General features: G+C 36.9%; 1 protein-coding gene across 2 annotated transcripts in view; it reads right to left on the bottom strand.

Moving 5' to 3' along the window:
- The window catches only part of MICU3 (mitochondrial calcium uptake family member 3), a 95,217-nt gene extending 75,681 nt beyond the window's left edge, over window positions 1-19,536 (bottom strand). For both annotated transcript variants that reach the window (XM_055335399.1, XM_055335398.1), the window contains exon 1: window positions 19,130-19,536. In XM_055335399.1, the coding sequence (XP_055191374.1) occupies window positions 19,130-19,519 (390 nt within the window). In that variant the 5' untranslated portion in view covers window positions 19,520-19,536. The remainder of the gene's footprint in view (window positions 1-19,129) is intronic.
- Between the last annotated feature and the right edge of the window lie 141 nt (window positions 19,537-19,677).

A 19,677-nucleotide genomic window follows, 5' to 3' on the forward strand; every position in this document is an offset into this window, starting at 1 on the left:
AGAAAGCCTTCCATAAAGGAAAAAACTTGCAGAATGAGTGTATGAGTGTAACAAACGATACTCTATATCTTCAAAGAGCATCTCCACAACACAAAGCCTGCTTTTCAAAAGTATTAGCTCTGCATTTTTATAGTGCAGTGTGTATTTAGTTTCAGCAATTTTTGGTATATTATTTGGTGGTAGGGCGGATGGAGTAGGAAGGAAGAGAAACAGGTAGGATCATTCTTGTTAAAATTTGGGGCCTGACTGGGAAAATGGTGAAACAATGGAAAGAACAACCTAATGATGATTTGGTTCTATGTCCAGAATATTTAATCTTTAAAAAAAAAATGTCACTGGTGACCTCCGTGAGGACTGTGAGAAACTGTTTAAAAGCTGTGAATACCTGAAACTTACAAGTCAAGGTATTCCCTGCCTGTGCTTAATGCTGTTCCCAACAAAGGACTATACCAGTCAATTAGTCACCAGGTGCCATTTGTGGAATGGAAACTGGTTGAGGAGGGCAAGTTTTATTGAAGCATATACCAGCCCACCATCCTGTCTTAGAGGTGCTAATTCTTGACATTGACTAGACTCTTTCTTTTTCAATTATAAAGCTATAAATATCAGCCTGTTCATCCAAGCAACTGGCTGAGGTATTTGGGGAGGGAAAGAGGGTGGTATAGAAGGTAGAACAGCAGGGGAAGAAAGGCCCATGCTCTTAGAATGGAAAACTTTTGGAGCCTGCTTTTTGAACTTGGAACTCTGAAACTACTGACAGCACAACTTCACACAATCACATTGAGAGGTGAATGATTTCAAAAGCCCTGATCTCAGAAGATTAAACTTTCATACCGGGGCAGTGGTTCACTTTAAAACACAAAACAAAGCAAAATTTTTTCTAATCCTAAGAATTACCTAATACCCAAAATGCTGTCTTGAATCATGAGATCCATCAGTTCTTGACATTGTCTAGACCTGTACCTAAAAATGTATTGTAAAATCTTTTTAGGCATGTGTTAGGTTTCTATGAAAACTTTAAATATAAACTTTGTACCACATTGTCAGTTTTTGTCTTAAAACTATAGATTTAAAAAAAAAGGTGAGGAGAAACTCTATTAGAGGCAAATGTTCTTCAATATTGCTATTAAAAAAGACAGCACACTTAGTATTTATGTCTGAAAGGAAACTAAAAACAAATATGTCAAAATGTTAACAAGTATTAATTCTGAGTGCTGGAATAACAGTTCACCCTTGAACACAGGTTTGAATCACATAGGTCCAGTGCTATAAATGTATTTTCTCTTCCTTATGACCTTCTTAACATTTTCTTTTCTGTAGCTTACATTGTTGTAAGAATAAAATAAGGTGTATGTATATGATAATAATATGCATATAATACATATCACATACAAAATATGTATTAACCAACTCTTTATATTAGAAGTAAGGCTTCTGGTAAACAGTAGGCTATTAATTGTTCAGATGGGGAGAATCAAAAGTTATAAAAATTTTTGACTTTACAGGGGGTTGATACCCATAGCCCTGCATTGTTCAAGGGCCAACTGCATATATTTATATACCTTTTAAATTTGGCAAAAACAACTTTAAAAAGAGAATGTAAGAAAAAAGCACTAATAAAAGGTATACAATCTTAAAAATAATTCAAATTTTCACTTGTAGAAATTATTATTGTAAAGGGTAAACAGGTTTTAAAAATCATATAATATTACTTAGTTTTGACAGTTTATTCCCATTATGTTGACATTTTATTTTCTGAGAGAACTTAAATGTCCCTGAATTTAACAAGAATGAAAGCCAAAATGGCATCACCTGGGACAAAGTTTATAAAACTAATGTTTTAATTTACAAAACAGATTTAAAATATATATACAATGGAATATTACTCAGCCATAACAAAGAATGAAATCTTGCTATTTACAATAACATGAATGGAACTAGAGGTATAATACTAAGTGAAATAAGTCAGAGAAAGACAGATAGCATGTGGCTTCACTCGTATATGGAATTTAAGAAACAAAACAAATAAGCAAAGGGGGGGAAAAGAGAGAGAGAGAGACAAATCAAGAAACAAAAAAAACAAATCAAGAAACAGACTCTTCACTATAGAGAAAAAACTGATGATTACCAAAGGGGAAGCGGGTGGGGAGATGGGTGAAATCAGTGATGAGGATTAAGGAGTGCACTTGTACTGATGAGCACTGGGTGATGTATGGAGTTGGTGAATCACTATACATCTGAAACTAATGTAACACTACATGTTAATTAACTGGAATTAAAATAAAAACTTAAAAAAATTTAAGTTTAGAGAGGATTAAAAGATGGGAAGATCAAAAAAAACAAGTTATAATCAAATAAATTGTTAGAAAAAATAGTGATTTTAAGATTAAAGAACTAGTATAGCTGAAATGGACCTCACAAATTCAAATATATCATCCCTAAGACATTTCATAGAATGATAACCCTGAAAGGTTAAATGACTGAGTTAGTGTTACAAAGGCAGACAGTGGTAAAGTATTAAAACTGAACCTCTTTACACACCATATCTCATTTGAGATATAAACGTTTTTAAAGGCCTAATTAATATGTACTCTCTAACTTCATTCTCAAGATTTTATACTTAAGAGAATTTTATGTGGGGATTCAGTTTCATTATCTAATAAACTGAAACATTCCCATCTAGAAAGTTCTCTAGGAAGGAAGACAAAGAAGGCTGATGCTCAAAGAAATAGATTAAGTTCTTCTCTATGTTCAAATACAGAATTATGCAGTGTTTATCTGCAGGAACCATAGCAGGTCCATAAATTTCTATCAGATTATAGAGTATACATCTGGAAAGTGGCTCTAGATCAGGTTCAAAGAGGTAGTGGTTGTACAGATTAGGCCAATGAATTTCTCCTACCACAAGGAAACATGTAAGGCTTGGGGTAGTAAAGCAGGTTCTCCTTCAGGTTTCATCAATGCAGTAAGATTATTTTTGCAGACTAAAATTTACTTAGATTGCCTGAGGACAATATAAAATCTACACCTTTATATATCATGTACATATTTTCAATTAAAATTCCTATTTAAACTTGAGGCATTATTAGTTCTTATGAGAATTAAAAAGTTATGGTTATCATGTTTGAAGTAGTTGGTGGTACAAAAATATATTAATTATATTAATGAAATCATTAACTCTTCTTTCCAGGCATACAGTTACAGTTCATTCCCCACTATCTCCAGCACTTAGATGTGGCTATATGACTCAGTTTATAAAATGTAATATGAATGGCAGTGATGTGTGTCACTTCCAGACCAGGCCCAAAAAACCTTCCCACAAGAATTCCTCTGTCCTCCACCACCCCTTTTTGGCTAGCTGGTATGTTGACATGCTAAGTAACTTTGGAAGCCACTTATTAAAGATGGCAGAGTCACTATCAGTTTAGATGCCTGAATGAAACTAGAAGGAAAGCCACATGCAGGAGTCTTCCTTTCAACCCATACACAACCCTAGGATTATTACATAATCAATAAGTCAGCTTTTATCAGGTCAACTCACTGAGACCTGAAGGTCTACTTATTAGTACAAACTAGCCTAATAAAGGCCTATTTGAATCCAATTCTGCATCTTAAATGGATCCTGAATCTTGGAGATGATGTGAATGTCTTGACAAGAAGCAGAATATGAAAACTTATAGTTAGACAATCTGGTGTTTCTTTAAAAAAAATGTATTCATTTATTTATTTGAGAAAGAGAGAGAGAGTGTGTGAGCACATGAGTAGGGGGTGGGGAAGAAAGAGAGAGGGAGAATTTCAAGCAGACTCCACTCTGAACACAGAGCCCAACATGGCATTTGATCTCATGATCCTGAGATCATGACCTGGGCTGAAATCAAGGGTCAGATGTTTAACCAACTGAACCACCCAGGCACCCCAACAATCTGATATTTCTTTCTGGAGAAGAGTAAGTACATTGTAGGACTGTGATAGATCCTAAAACTTAAGAAGCTACCCAAGGATTTTATGTGACTGAGGGTGGAATGTTTACTTTTTCAATAATCTTCCTTCATCCATAAAAACTGGTCTTAAACATACTCCCTAGTTTAACAGTTTTGTGAAACTAACTGATTCTGGTCACCTGTCTTTTATCAATCAATTTTATTTATTTTGTAATTCATTTTTATATTTTTGTCATTGAGATGATGAAGATACTCTGCTCTTCTCTGCCACAAACTTCACTTGAGTCACTGATGCTGTTAGAGGCAGATATGCCCTAGTTATATAACTTTGCCAATGGCAACTTGTAGGCATTCCTACTCACTTTTAAAGAGGACTCTGAACATAACTCATGGTTTTCCTCATCACCACAAATCATGTCAGAGAGAACGTCAACATTCAATGTTGGCCCATCTGATAACTTAGCCTCACAGTTCTCTCGCTTCCCCACTTCAAAATTCAAGGGCAAAATTCTATCACCACACTACATTATCACCTAGAACTGCTGCATTTCTTAGGCTACTGGGCACTGCTAGAAAAAAATCAAGGACTCTAAACTCTAAACTCCTTTCTCTAGTTTTGCAAGATGATATCTTCATTCCTATGGAACGAGAAGTGAGGGAGAGATAAAGGTAAATTTTGTTATGAAGAAGTAATAAACTGAGCAAATTTACTTCTGATCATTTTCTCTGTGAAAATGGAGGTCATCTGCTTGAGACAGACAGAGAGGTATGCAGCAGGTAGAGTGAAAGACAACATTTTGAAGTAGCTGTTGTAGGATTAGAAATATAAGTATTAGAGACATCTAAAAAGATTGTTAAACATAGCTCCTCATTATAGGTTTCCGTTTCTCAAAAGTTTATACCTAGATAGAATTTCTGAATTATTAGGCATGTGCATCTTCAACGTCAACTTATTTTCCAAAGATTTTGTACTCCTACTGAGTATGAGAATTTTTGTTGCAAAAGTTATTGTCAATTTTTTTTTTAATTTTACCAATCTGATTGGTAAGAAATGATACTTTGTTATGGCTATAATTATATTTCACTATGGTTATAATTATATTTTCCTATTATTAATGATGTTGATCATTTTTTCATTTGTTTAGTCTTCTGAGTAACTTTCTCTTGAATGGCCTGTTGAGACTCCCTGTCCATTTTTTTATGATGTTGTCTTTTTTAAAAAATGATTTGCAGATCATTGCTTTTTGGATACATATGCTTTGCAAATGCCATGTATTACATATGTTATAAGTATCTTCTGTCATTCCAAGACTTTTATTTTATAGATACTTTTGCTTTAATGAAGTGAAGTATAACAGTATTTTCCATTCTAGATTGTGTTTTGTTTTAAAATCCTCCCACCACCGTATGCCAAAATTTTGTCTTCACATATATATCCCTCTACGTAGCTTTAAGTTTTGTGGGTTTTTTTAATCACATTTAAGATTCCAATCCACCTGTATTATTATGGCATGAGGTAGACATCTAATTTTATTTTTGTTTCCCACATAGAACACTTTACCTTCAATCAAGCCTTACTGTCTTACATATCATTGTTCAATATTTGAGGTCCACCTTGTTTTAACTCCTTTCAACATAGTAATAATTACCATTTTAGTTGTAGTATATAGTCAATGTTTAAGAATTCATTTTTTTATCAATTTTTAAATTCACCATTGCTTCTTGAATTTCACCCTTCATTTTATGTTCCTGTTTTCCTCATATGATGATCTGAAAGTGGTAAACTGTCCCAATCTTTCAAAAATGAATTTATTTTACCCTCCTTCCTTAATGACAATTTACCTAGGTATAGAAATCTAAGATGACAGTTATTTTTCTCTCAGCATTTTGAAGACAATATTATACTGTCTTCTGGCTCCTATCCACCACACAAGTTAGTCTTCAATCAGGCCAACTAATATACCTTTGTACACATCTGTCCTTCTTCCCTTTATCTTTAATCTTACAGTTTTACTGCAATCTGACTAAATACATATTTATTATTTATCCCAACCAGGACTGTTTATGCTTCCTAAATCTGGGGATTAACATCTTTGTTCCTTTTGAGGACTGTTCAACCACTCCTCTTAGAATGTTGTCTCTCTCATTCTCTCAGTCTATATGCCCTGGTAGACAAATTTTAGACCCAGGCTATTTTTCATGTCTATTGAATTCTCGTTAATATTTACCACTTCTTTAAAAGTGTGTTACATTCTGTGTAGTTCCTTCAAAATTATCTTCTGGATTCCTAAATGCCTCTTCAGTTACGTTTTATATGCTGCCTTAACTATCGAGTCTTCATGAACTATTTTTACATGGAAATTCTTTATTGATTCTTTTTCATACCAATTTTTCATTATCTTTAATCATTTTGCATACTACTTAACTTACAGATTCAACCAAATTATCCTAATATTTAATTGTTAGGAATCCACTCAGTTTATTAACACTTTTGAAATAAAACTTCATATATTTTTGTACTTTTGGATTACGAGCTTACCCTATTCCAGACCTTCTCTGTAAGAATTACAAATGGTCAGTGTTCAAAGGTATTTTCCTCCGAAAAAGTTTTGTATTTCTTTCTGGCAATGATATCAGCTCTTTCTCTGAGTAACATAAGTTCTAACTCTGAACTTATATGAGGTGGTAAGAAGCCATGTTTATACATTCTCAGATTTTTTTTTTTTCGACTTGGAATCCAGGCAGACATCGTCAGGTTTCCCTCCATCACACTAGGAGAATGATTTTTTCTAGTCCATTTTTTAAAAGAGGGCTCTGAGTGTTTCAGTTTCAACTTCCCAAGGTCTTGTTTCTATCCCCAAACAGGCATTAAAATCCAAGTCCCTACAGTTCTATGAATAATAACTCACTGCTTACCCAAGTAAGCCACAGCTCACACTGTTCTAGTTACTAGTTTCCTCTTTATTTCTGCCCCTGGCAATTTCCCTTAATTTCTTATGAGTACAGTATGGCATTTATAAGGAAGTTTAAAATATTTTTGTGACAGTTTATATAGTATGCTATATTATTAGAACCAGAAGTCTAAATCATTTTATTAAATGGACATTCCATAATTTATTTATGAGCATTTTAATTTAATTTAAAAGCCATTTAAAAAAAAGACAATTTTCCTAATAAAGTATACTTCACACCTGAGACTGATAAGTATCTATTACTTATTCTCCAGTTTTTCCTTAGAAAGAGAACTCTGATTTTCAGCTAGGCACAATAGCACACAGAATAAAGATTACATTCATCGGGCTTTGTTGTAGTTATATAAGCTAAGTAAAAATGACAATTTAGACTAAATTCTGGCCAGTAAAATGTAAATGAAAGTGCTTGTTGAGACTTCCTGAAAGGCCAATTAAAAGGCGCTGACTTGGGCAGCTCAAGTGGCTCAGCAGTTTAGTGCCACCTTCCGCCCAGGGTGTGATCCTGAGACCCGGGATCGAGTCCCGCATTGGGCTTCCTGTATGGAGTCTGTTTCTCCCTCTGCCTGTGTCTCTGCCTCTCTCTCTCTCTCTTTCTCTCTCTCTCTCTCTGTGCCTCTCATGAATAAATAAATAAAATCTTAAAAAAAAAAAAAGGCGCTGACTTTGCTATACAGGGCCCAGATAGATTTCAAGCTATCTGCTCTTGATGGCACCTTGCTTTCACTTATTTCAACCAATGTTATTTCCATAATCTCTAATCCCTGAGTTTAAAGCTGCTGTAGAAGGCATTCATAAGTAGAAATGGGCACACTGATCATTGTAGAGGGAGGAAGTAAGGGATAGGAGAGGGAGGAATCTCTATATTTTCCCAAGCTAAACAATTACATGAAGATCACAGTCACTTTTGCATTAGGATGTAGTGCTGTGAGTGAATCAGCAGGATACCAAGATGCCTTCAGAGATTTTTCTAGGTTAGGTACCTCTGACTCCTCTGTCTGTGAATACCTTGATCCTAGTATTAGTACCAAAAGAATTAAACTAACTCCCTAGGGAACCACTCTGCTATTCTACAACTAAGAAAGCACAACTACATATAACTTGAATTTTACAATATATTTAAGAATGCCACTTTCTCAAAAAGAAAAGAAAAGAAAAGAAAAATGGCACTTTCTCTGTAGAATCTAAGAAACCCTCCTTAATAAGACACATCATCAAAATATGAAAGAGACATGTTTCTAGAACTTCCCTACCAGCCTATAATCAAATACACTCTCGGGTACCTGACTAACTTATGTTCTTGTTTATCTGACATCCAGATAATCCCTCTATGGTTCACTTCTCCATATCCTTCCAATTTCACCATTCTTTTGAAGATCAATGTGCAACCCAATCTCCAGCTTTAGCCATGTTCTGTATTCTGTTGGGCAAAAGATGTGGGTAAAACACCAAAGACACAGAGTGCTACTCTCCTATAATTTGCAAGTTTGCCTGCTCCCCTGCAGTTTTACAAAAATTTCAAAATAACTACCATAGTAATTCAAGATAAGTTCTAGATTTTAGTGATACATATGAAATATTTTTGATAATTAAATATTTAGTTCACAATAGCACCCAGTATTTGTACTTCTAACAAAATTTAGAATACTAGGTCAAAGTACCAATTACAAATTTTAATATTACTCCCCAAATAGGTTGTATTCACTTTGATTAAGTCTGTGTTAAAAACCACTTGAATCAAAATTCTTATCTTTCATGATGATCAAGTAATCACCAGGGCTGGCAGATCAGAAGAGAACATGACAGGCTTATGTGACAGTTCATGTACATAGTCCTGGACCAAAAGGTTACTAAGTCTGTATTCTTTACTAGAAGGACATAAAATCCTAATATGATCCATTTATTTGGAGAGCAATCAGTATGGAGAAAGCCAGATGACAACAAAAGTTCAAGTTACACTCATCTCCTTTCACCACAAATCCTAGTCTAAAAGCTGCCTATGATTGATTGCCCATAGGACTCTATTATTACGTTTGATGGTAGTAACAGCTTCAAACCTTTCTTAATTTTCTGGGGATGATAAATGAGTGTGCTTGTATATATATATGGAGAATTACAAGTCACATTTTATCTTCAGAATAGTAAGAATAAAATTAAAGTACATTTGACCCTTGAACAATGCGGGGGCTAGGGGCACCAAATTCTGTGTAGTTGAAAATCTATATATAATTTTTAATTACCCCTAAACTTAACTACCAATAGCCTCCTGTTAACAAAAAGTCCTACCAATAACCTGAAAGTCAATTAACAATTATTTTCTATGTTATATGTATACATACTGTATTCTTACATCAAGTAAGCTAAAGAAAAGACAATATATTAACAAAATCATAAGGAAGGAAAAATACATTTACAGTACTGTATTTATGGGGGGAAAAATCTGCCTATAAGTGGACCTGCACAGTGCAAAAAACTCCTGTTGTTCAAGGGTCAACTGCAGTTGGAAGAAGTTTAGATGATCCTATTCCACTATAACTAATTTTAACAGGTTGAAGCTACCTTAAACTGCATGTAACCAGGATGCCTGGGTGGCTCAGTGGTTGAAGGTCTGCCTTCCAGCTGGGGCATGATCCTGGAGTCCCACATCAGTCTCCCCGCAGGGAGCCTGCTTCTCTCTCTGCCTGTGTCTCTGGCTCTCCCTCTCCGTATCTCTCATGAATATATAAATTAAAAAAAAAAAAGAAAAAAAGACATTTAAACTGGATGTAACCTATGGGAGCCTTTCTGACCTCATGTGAAGCTGGTTAGAAAAAATCTATTTTGGGGATCCCTGGGTGGCGTCGCGGTTTGGCGCCTGCCTTTGGCCCAGGGCGCGATCCTGGAGACCCGGGATCGAATCCCACATCGGGCTCCCGGTGCATGGAGCCTGCTTCTCCCTCTGCCTGTGTCTCTGCCTCTCTCTCTCTCTCTCTGTGACTATCATAAATAAATAAAAAATTTAAAAAAAAAAAAAAGAAAAAATCTATTTTGAATTGTTCCCAAGCAGTCTGAATAATCTATTAGATCCTTCCAGAGAAAGGGATAATCCAAATATCTCATTTAGTCCATATATATATATATCAATATTAATATATTGATATATATATATATCAATCAGATAGATACCATTCTTATCAGAAAGCAGAAAAATTGAATTATTTAAAATTCTCTTATATATACTTTCTATATTCTACATTCTGGAGCTGGAGTGTTAAATGAGTAAAAGGTAACTTAGTGAATGGGGAAAAAGCAGAAAACTTGGATTCTACTCTCCAATTTAGAAAAATAACTTTTCAATGAACAAAAACTATGCTAATCAATTAAATGATACAGCACTAAATTTTCACATTTTACTTTGCTTATATAATCAATATGTCAAAGCATAAAGGAGTAAGGGGTTACTTAAAAAGAAAGATGAAAAACATATCTAGAGAATCCTGTTGAGTACACAAATGACTAGGCATTTTCTTTAATGCTAGATAGATGCTGTAAATAAAACTTGTTTAATTTTTTTAAACACATTTTTCTTCATCACAAGTATTTACACTATTAAACAAAATAAAGTTACTTAAATTCTTAGTGTTTGGTACAACAATCACAGGAGATCAGTGAAAACTAAGTCTCTAGTTTAAACTCGCCCATCAAGTTTAAATAATAAAATAAAATCTCTAGTGCATTATAAGTTTGGCCTATTTCCTACATAAGTTAAATATTACATCATGGGTAAAAAAGTACTAATCAGATCATATTACTAAGGCTTATACATCCTAAGAAGTGGAGTAACATAAACAAGACTTAAAATAGCAAAAGCTGTGACCATGTAGAAATATCCATTGAAAAACTTCTACATTTCCTGAGCAAGTTAAAAACTCATTTTATCATTTAAAAATTCATATTCAACCTTGCAAATACAAAACATGAGCAAATTAAAAGATTTCATGGTCTTTTACTCTGTTTAACAAACAAAATAGTTGTTTGTTTTTTTAATGGCTATTTCCATTCACCATTCTTTTCCAAAATCTCTATCTATAATGGTTAACCTACAAATTTCTATTATCTTGCTCTCAGAAGATGACATCACCTTCTATTTCACAGTGAAAATAGAAACCATCAGGCAGGAACTCTTTCAACCATTTGCCGCTAAGAATGTGTAATCTTTGTGTCCTCCCATCCCTTCTTCCTATTACACTGGAAATGGCATTGTTCCTACTATCTAAGATTAAATTCTTCCCTTGTGCTTTAATATTTATTTCCCATCTATACCTTGGTTCTTGGTAATTTATCCCCTCTCCTTCCTTTGGTTTAGTGTTCCTCTTCTTTCGTTCAACATTTAAACACATTTAAAGGTCTTTCATCTTAAAAAAAAAAAATCAATTCTATGTCCCTATGTTCTATGTTCTACGTTATTCTCCCCCTTCTCCCCTTCATGGCCAAATTTATAAAAGCATCTCAACACTTACCTCATCTTGCCCACATCACCTTTTCTTTACCTTTACTCCAGAATTTAATTTTCACCTACCAGATCTCACCAAGATCATCCCGGACCTCCTTATTGGTAAATCCAGTGAACACTTCCTATTGCTCATTTAAGATGAACTCCTCTGGTAGCACCCACTGAAACTGACTACAGTACTTCTTATCAGTACTTCTATAGTACTTTGTTGGCTTCCATGACTCTCCTGGCTATGCCAGTCTAGACATTACTTCTCAGCTTTCTGCAGGGTTCCATTTTCCTGACAGTTTTTTACATCACTGATGCTCACCAGGACTCTTTCCCTAGGTGCTTTACTCTTCATGTTCTACGTATTCTGAACAATGTCATCCATTCATAGAACTTCCAACACTTGGTGATTTCCCAATCAATTGCTATCACACAGATTTCCCTCCTGAGCTTCTGACCTGGGTATCCAACTGGAAACTTCCCTACGGCTATCCAGAAGATACCTTGATCCACTGTACAAGTTAATAACATCATTGATGTCCACTGCCCCCAACTTTTTTTTCTCCTGAGGGTCTAGTCTCAGTGAACACTCACAGCCTAGCCAGTGCCCAAGACAAAAACTTGAGTACCCATCTCAAACTCATACCTCTCTCATTCTAAAATCCAGTCAACTACCAATTCTGTTGATCTGATGAGCTCTTGAATCTCTCTCCAATGCAGCAACTTCTCATTGCTTCACTGCTGTTTCCCTAGTAAAGTCATAATCATTTCTTGTCTAAAGAAATAGTATGAGTAAAAACTGTTTGACATGCATTTTTTAAATTACAGAATATAGAGAATGATATCCTCTCACATTCTCATCTAAGAAGTAAGAGCATTTTACCTGGTCTCCTCCTTTCCAGCACTGTATCCCTCCCTCTACTTCCCTGTCCAGTCAAAGAATATTCCTAAAATGTAGATTTGATTATATCATCCTCATGCCTAAAAATTTGTCAATGCTTCCCTATTGCTCTTAAGGTAGAGTTCAAACTCCTTGATAAGCATTAGCAGATCTTGTACTGTCTACCTCCTGGTTACATTTCTGGCCTAAAGTCGGTCTGATCACTCCTGCCTCAAATTCTCTGCTATACAGACACACTGATCTTTCCATTCTGGAAACACACCATGCTCATTCCCACACACGTTATTTCCTCCTGGAACACATTTCTTCACCCGCTTTGCCTCCCTGTTTCCCCAACAATTCCTACCCATCCTTTAAATCTCAACTTAGATATATCTTCCCCTTGGAAGCCACACTTCACATTGCAAGCCTGGTTATAGTCCCTCCTGCGTGATCCCCCCTATTTTTCCCATCGCATCACTTTACCATACTGCATTACAATTATTCTATATCTTCACTAGACTGTATGCTACAAAAGGACAGGAGTTTAATTTCATCCACCACTAAATCTCCAATACTATATTTCAATAAACATTCCTTGAGTGAAGTATTTGAATGAATAAATGGATCAGTGGGAAAGATAGATAAATTGTTTCTAAATTGGACATGAGATGGAAATTTTGATTTTTATGATGTGAAATTGAAAATAACTGCTTAATACATGAATCTTAAAAAAATTAATCATTTGGATAGACTCATATACTCATATACATATACTTCCCTAATACTTTTCCAGGACCAGGAAAGGTACTACTCTTTACACATTAAGGGCCATTAACATAATATATACTATTTAAAAGAGAAAGAAGTGGAGGGGGAAGAGATTAAAGGAGCCATTTGGTGACAGAACTGCTACACTGACAACAATTAAGAAATTTAGAAAACTGGTATGGGAATCTGGTGGTCAACAGTTTATATATATAATTTCACACAAGCAACCACCTCATAAAAAAACATTAAAGTATTTAAGACTAAGGACTCTAAAGAGAATGAATCTGTTGTCTTCTCATATGCTTAGAGAAAGAAGAAAACAAAAATGTATGCGGTATGCATCTATTATCTAATGAAATTGAAATTAGTTACTAAATTTACATCTACTACTAATGCTATGACTCAGTGTCTAATCATTAATCCTCACAGATAACACAAAGAGGTAATACACCCATTATTTTATCTGGCATTAATTTTCTAATCTTTAAAGTCATGTGCATATTTGTATGGATAAGGTGATTCTGTGAAAGCAAGCTTGCTAAAGAACTGTAATAATAAAATACTGTAATTTATTTCAAGATTTAGAATTCATTCATTGAATTATTAAAATCATTTGAGCTACAAAGCTTATGTGCTTTATGGAGGATGAATGAAGCCTCCCTCAGAGAAGCTTCAAAAATTTAGGGCTTGGGAATCGCTGGGTGGCCCAGCAGTTTAGCACCTGCCTTTGGCCAGGGGCGTGATCCTGGTCCCAGGATCGAGTCCCATGTCGGGCTCCCTGCATGGAGCCTGTTTCTCCCTCTGCCTGTGTCCCTGCCTCCCTCTCTCTGTGTCTCTCATGAATAAATAAATAAAATCTTTAAAATATACACACACACACACACACACAAAAACCCTTAGGGGTAATATAATTGTTTTAATAATCTCAAATGTCCGTTTTAATCTATAGGTAGAAAATGACATCCATTTCTCAAAAATTATTAAGGATAAATTATACATTCAACCAATAAGAAGGAAGCTACATTTTACTTTACTTGGGATTCATAAACAGTCCAGCCCCAAATTATATAAACAGAATTGCATGTGAGATGTGAGAATCAACTAAGAAGTCACATTAAACCCAAATACTATTTACCTGAATTCCAATTCAAAATACAATTCAATGTTTTTATCATTTTTTAATGTGATTATATAGACCAAAGAAAAAAACCTGTATATACCTTCATTCAAACTGATTGTTGTGGATTATTTGACAATTTCCAAGTCTTAGAAAAGAACTACAGATGAGAATTTTTTAAAAAAGTTAAGTTCAAAGTCATGACATTTCATTTCCTGATTCCCAATGTGGATCTGAATAAAAAACATTCATAAAATGTTGTAACTATCTTTCACTGCAACCAAGACAAAAGGTGTATGCACTTTTATATAACTAACTCCTAGCTTGGTATAACCAGAAATAGGACTTTTTTTCCCAAAAATTCATCCAAATTTTATTCTGTGATTTACTTAGAAAAAAAAACCTACACTCAAGTCATTGTGTGTGAATCTATAACATGGTCAGGCCACTAGAAGAAATGTAGGTTAGAATCTGGTCCATTTGCCATGGAGTGATTCAGAAAGCAAAGAGAAGGGATCGCCCACCTAGTTTAGCTATTCTACACAAAAGTAACCTATCCTCAGTTTTACATCTATGTGGCTTTCCTCAGTCTATAAAAAGTTAGGAATCTTCTCCATTTACACATCTGGCAAATTCTTCAATATTCTGGGAAAAAATAAACATAACTTTGTCTCAATATGTGCTGCCTTAAAAAGAGGTTGGGAAAAATATACAGTGAAAGAAATAAAAAAAATTCATGATTATTAACAATTATAGAACTATACCAAAGAGATACAAATACTGTTCTTGAAAGCAAAACTATGTGTAAGTCATAAAATAGATGTGTTCTGTACAGTAAGTAAAATATGGATTAAAGTGTATTAAGCAACCAAACTTTTTTATTTTGGACCTAAAACTAAAACGCAGTTATAGAACAAAAATTTCCCACTACTAAAAATAATGTTTTAAGGCTAAAATTGTAAAGTTCCAAACAGAATCTTGTCACCATCTCTTTATAGTATTAATAAAGTTCAAGGCCATGTCTACTGAAAAATTTTGGCAAGCCAAACTTCACAATTAAAATAAATATAGTGTCACGTGACTGGTCTTCCAAAGCCTGGAATTTTGACCTTGACTGAAGTCTTCCGAATTCTAATGCTATAAATAACCAGCATTTAGCTGAACAAAATATTAAACTATTAATTTTCACAGAATGTGGTTGTGGCTTTTCTTTTTTTTTTTTATTTATTTATGAGAGAGAGAGAGAGAGAGAGAGAGAGAGAGAGGCAGAGACATAGGCAGAGGGAGAAGCAGTCTCCATGCCCCTGGAGCCCGACGTGGGACTCGATCCCGGGTCTCCAGGATCGTGCCCTGTGCCAAAGGCAGGCGCTAAACCGCTGCGCCACCCAGGGATCCCCCAGTTGTGGCTTTTCAATGCATATGTCCCATGCAAATGTTTAGCATGGGCTTATACACTTGACAAATATTTATTGTGTGTCTACCAGGGCTAGGCCCCTTATCAAGCAATGAAGATATAAAGGAGACCAGGACCAATACAATGTCTCTCCTTACAGGGCTAAAAAAGCAGAGAAGACAACAAATAATTGCAAAAAGTCATCACCTAGGAGGAGAGGATAAGCAGAGGCATTTCAATAACTATAAAGTAAGGGAAAGCCTCCTGGAGGACGTTGAGAGGCAATGTCTTAAAAACAAAAATCTTCTGTTGGGATATATATATATATATATATATATATATATATACACATACACACAATGGAATATTACTCAGACATCAGAAAGGACAGATACTTATTGTTTACATCAACATGGATGGAACTGAAGGTATGCTGAGCGAAATAAGTCAATCCGAGAAAGACAATGGTTTCACTCATATGTGGAATATAAAGAAACAGCAGTGAGGATCATAGGGGAAGGGACAGAAAACTGAATGGGAAGTCACCAGAGAGGGAGAAAAACCATGAAAGACTCTTAACTATAGGAAACAAACTGAGGGTTGCTGGAGGGGAGTTGGGTGGAAGGATGGGTAATTGAATGATGGGCATTAAAGAGGGCAAGATGTGATGAGCACTGGGTGTTAGATGCAACTGATAAATTATTGAACACTACATCTGAAACTATGTATCATATGTTGGCTAACTGAATTTAAATTTTAAAAAAAAATCCTCAAGGCTATATTAACAGAACTGTATATCTGTAAGTTACTGCTATTCACGCCTATCAGTTAAATTCTGTATTCTCATACATGTACAGGTTAATTTATTGCTAGGCTTATGCTCAGCATAACATGCTGCTTAAAAGAGGTTTTATAAATCAAAGGTTCTTATAGCTTTAAAGCACAAAAGGAATCATTTCTACCACTTCAGGAAAATCAAATGAGCAAAATGAGTAAAGTGGCAATTAAATACTTCTGAAAAAATGGCAGACCTCATGAGTTTCTTTCAACCTCTTCCTCTCTTAACCATATGAAAATTACAATAAAGGTAATCTTTTAAAAAAAAAGATAGAGACATAAAAGAACTAAGAAAGAGAAAAGGAGACTAAAACATTCAAGAGAATTCATCAAATTTTTATAAAATGGAAGAGATGGAGGAATGATAATTGATGTAGGGGGGGCAGAGGCAATACCTGAGTACTGTGGAGAAGGAAACCAAAGGGAAATAAGCTGACTCAAGATACAAACCCTAGGAAGGATAAGGCCTTGGGGATACAAGGAGTTGTGAAGTCAGAGTAGGTGTTGGGGCTGAAAACAGAGCATTAGATAATAATACATAAGAACATCAATAGATTATCCTCCCTTTCCCCCCACAGGCTCTCACATACAGGCACATATGCATCTGCATCTAGATTACAGCTCCTCCACCCTTTCCTATTCTTTGGAGAAACTCAATGACACCAAAGAAAAGGACTTATAAAACACTTATAAAACATTATAAAACACTTATAAAACATTTTGGGGCACCTGGGTGGCTCAGTTGGTTAAGCATCCGACTCAAGATTTTAGCTCACATCATGGTCTCAGGGTTGTGAGATAAAGCCTGGCAACCAATAGAGTTTCCAAAAAAAGATCACGCCCAGTGTAGTGTATGCTTAAGATTCTCTGTCTCACCCGTCCATCCCCTCTCCCTCTCTAAAATAAAACAAAAACCAAAGAACACTGACATTTAGATGCTACTCTATTAAAAAGGCCAGATCACCAAATGAAAAGCCATTCTCACGTATAACTAGCTTCTGAGTAGCTCTCAAATATAGAGATGCAACAACCACGGATATGTGAGGAAAACCCTAAAAATGAAAGTGAGGGCTTAGAAAATCAAACAGGAATAAAAACGAACCTGGAAGAAACAACACAATGCTTGAAGTGGAAGACAATTAAAAAACAAAACAAAACTATGATTAATATCCTTATACTAGAAAGAGAAATTTAGCAGCCATAAAATAAAATAGAAGGCTATACCACAGGAACATTAGAGAACAAAAAATAGTTTAGAATTAAATTAGGATAGCAGAAACAAAACTTTCAATAGGACAGATGAAAGACAGAATCAAAGACATCACCCATTAAAGCAAATAAGCAAGATTAAAAAATTAGAAGATCAGAATTAGTTTAGGATCTGTCAGCAAGTTTAACTTCAGACTAATAGAGGTTCCAGAAAAAGAAAAAAAGAGAAAATGAAGGGAAACTGTCAAAGAAGTAATACAAGAAAAGCATATACTTTCAAACATGAATTTCTATATTGAAAGCAGTCTCAAGTTCCTAGCACAATAAATGAAAACACGCCCACAAAAAGCTCTTTATTGTGAAAGTTTCAATACCAGGGGTAAAAAGAGATCATAAACGTTTTCAAAGGGGAGGAAAGACTGATTGCAAAATGAATAACAATCAGAATTGTATGATTAGAGACTTGGGAAGAGTCAGAGGCCTCTGGTATTATTTGTAGAGGAATTTTTATAAACCCTAAGCAATTACACCATGTAAGTATAAATAAGTAATTAAAGGAATAAAATTACAAAAACAAATTTATTGAATGCTTACATGATAGATGTACAATTCTAACTATCCTTCAATTCTATTTAAAATGTATTAATTCGGGGATCCCTGGGTGGCTCAGCGGTTTGGCGCCTGCCTTTGGCCCAGGGCGCGATCCTGGAGTCCTGGGATTGAGGCTCCACGTCCCGGCATGGAGCCTGCTTCTCCCTCCTCCTGTGCCTCTCTCTCTCTCCATGTCTATCATAAAATAAATAAATAAATCTTAAAAAAAATAAAAATAAAATGTATTAATTCATTTAATTTTCATAACTATGAGGAAAACACCAGGAAGTGTGGTCTCTTAAAAACTACGTGATACTATGTCTCAACTTTAAAAGTAAAATTAATTTTAAAAAGAATACTGGTTTTTTTAAGGTAATATTGTTTTAATGCTCTCTACCTTCTTTTTTTTTTAAGATTTTATTTATTTATTCATGAGAGACACACACCACGAGAGAGAGAGAGAGGCAGAGACCCAGGCAGAGGGAGAAGCAGGCTCCATGCAGGGAGCCCCATGTGGGACTCGATCCTGGGTCTCTAGGATCCCATCCTGGGCCAAAGGCAGGTGCTAAACCGCCGAGTCACCCAGGGACCCCCTGGTTTGGGGTTTTGATGGATAGGTGATACCTGGCAGCAACCTCTGAGGTCCCGATGCATCATGACAGCATCATCTCGGTCTTCCCAACAGCTGCGTGAACCCCCCCCCCCGCCCCGACCGCCTGGCCTACGCCTGGTGTCACTCACTGGAGGTGCCGATCGGGGGCCGCGCGCCTCACACTGCGACAACCTGCAGTGCCCGCTGTCACGGCGGCCCACAGCCCCAAGCGCACCGGCACGACCGTCGCGCCTTCCCTCCCTCCCGGCGCTCAGGTGCACCTGGCAGCCCTTCCCTCGGGCGTCACCTGCGCCCCCCCCCCCGCCCGCGCACGCGCTCACGCACCTACCGTTTCCTTGGCAGCCGCGACCGGGATGGGCAGCAGCCCCCGGGCGCGGGGCGGGTCCTCCGGGTCCGCGGCCGCGCTGTCCGAGGCGCGCCCCGGGGCGGGCGCCCACGCGGAGTCGGCCCTCGGGTCCCCGTACAGCTGGTAGCACACAAGGCCGACCAGACCCCCGCCGGCCGCCGCCGCGATGCTCAGCTCTCCCCAGCGCCTCCGCCGCCTCCACGCCGCCTCCGCCACAGCCCCCTCTTCCTCCTCCCGGCAGGAGAAGGGCCGGCCAGGCTGGCCCGGGGCCGTCCCCGCAGGCCGCCCCCACAGCCCGGGAAGGGGGTGGTGGGGGGAGGGCGGAGGCGGCAGCCGCGGCGGCGGCCACAGGAGCCTCCGCAGCGCAGCCATTGCGGGAGCTGCCCGCACCGGCGCTGGGAGGGGGCGGGAGCGGAGGGGGCGACGAAACCTCGCGAGAAGTGGGTGTGCGGAGGCGCGAGGCTGTGCGAGAGCGACCCCTGCGACCGTGCGGCCCGGGCCCCTGCCGCCCGCCTGCCGCTGGGCGCGAC

The sequence above is a fragment of the Nyctereutes procyonoides genome, unplaced genomic scaffold, assembly GCF_905146905.1.
Source record: "Nyctereutes procyonoides isolate TBG_1078 unplaced genomic scaffold, NYPRO_anot_genome, whole genome shotgun sequence".
Lineage (NCBI taxonomy): Eukaryota > Metazoa > Chordata > Mammalia > Carnivora > Canidae > Nyctereutes > Nyctereutes procyonoides.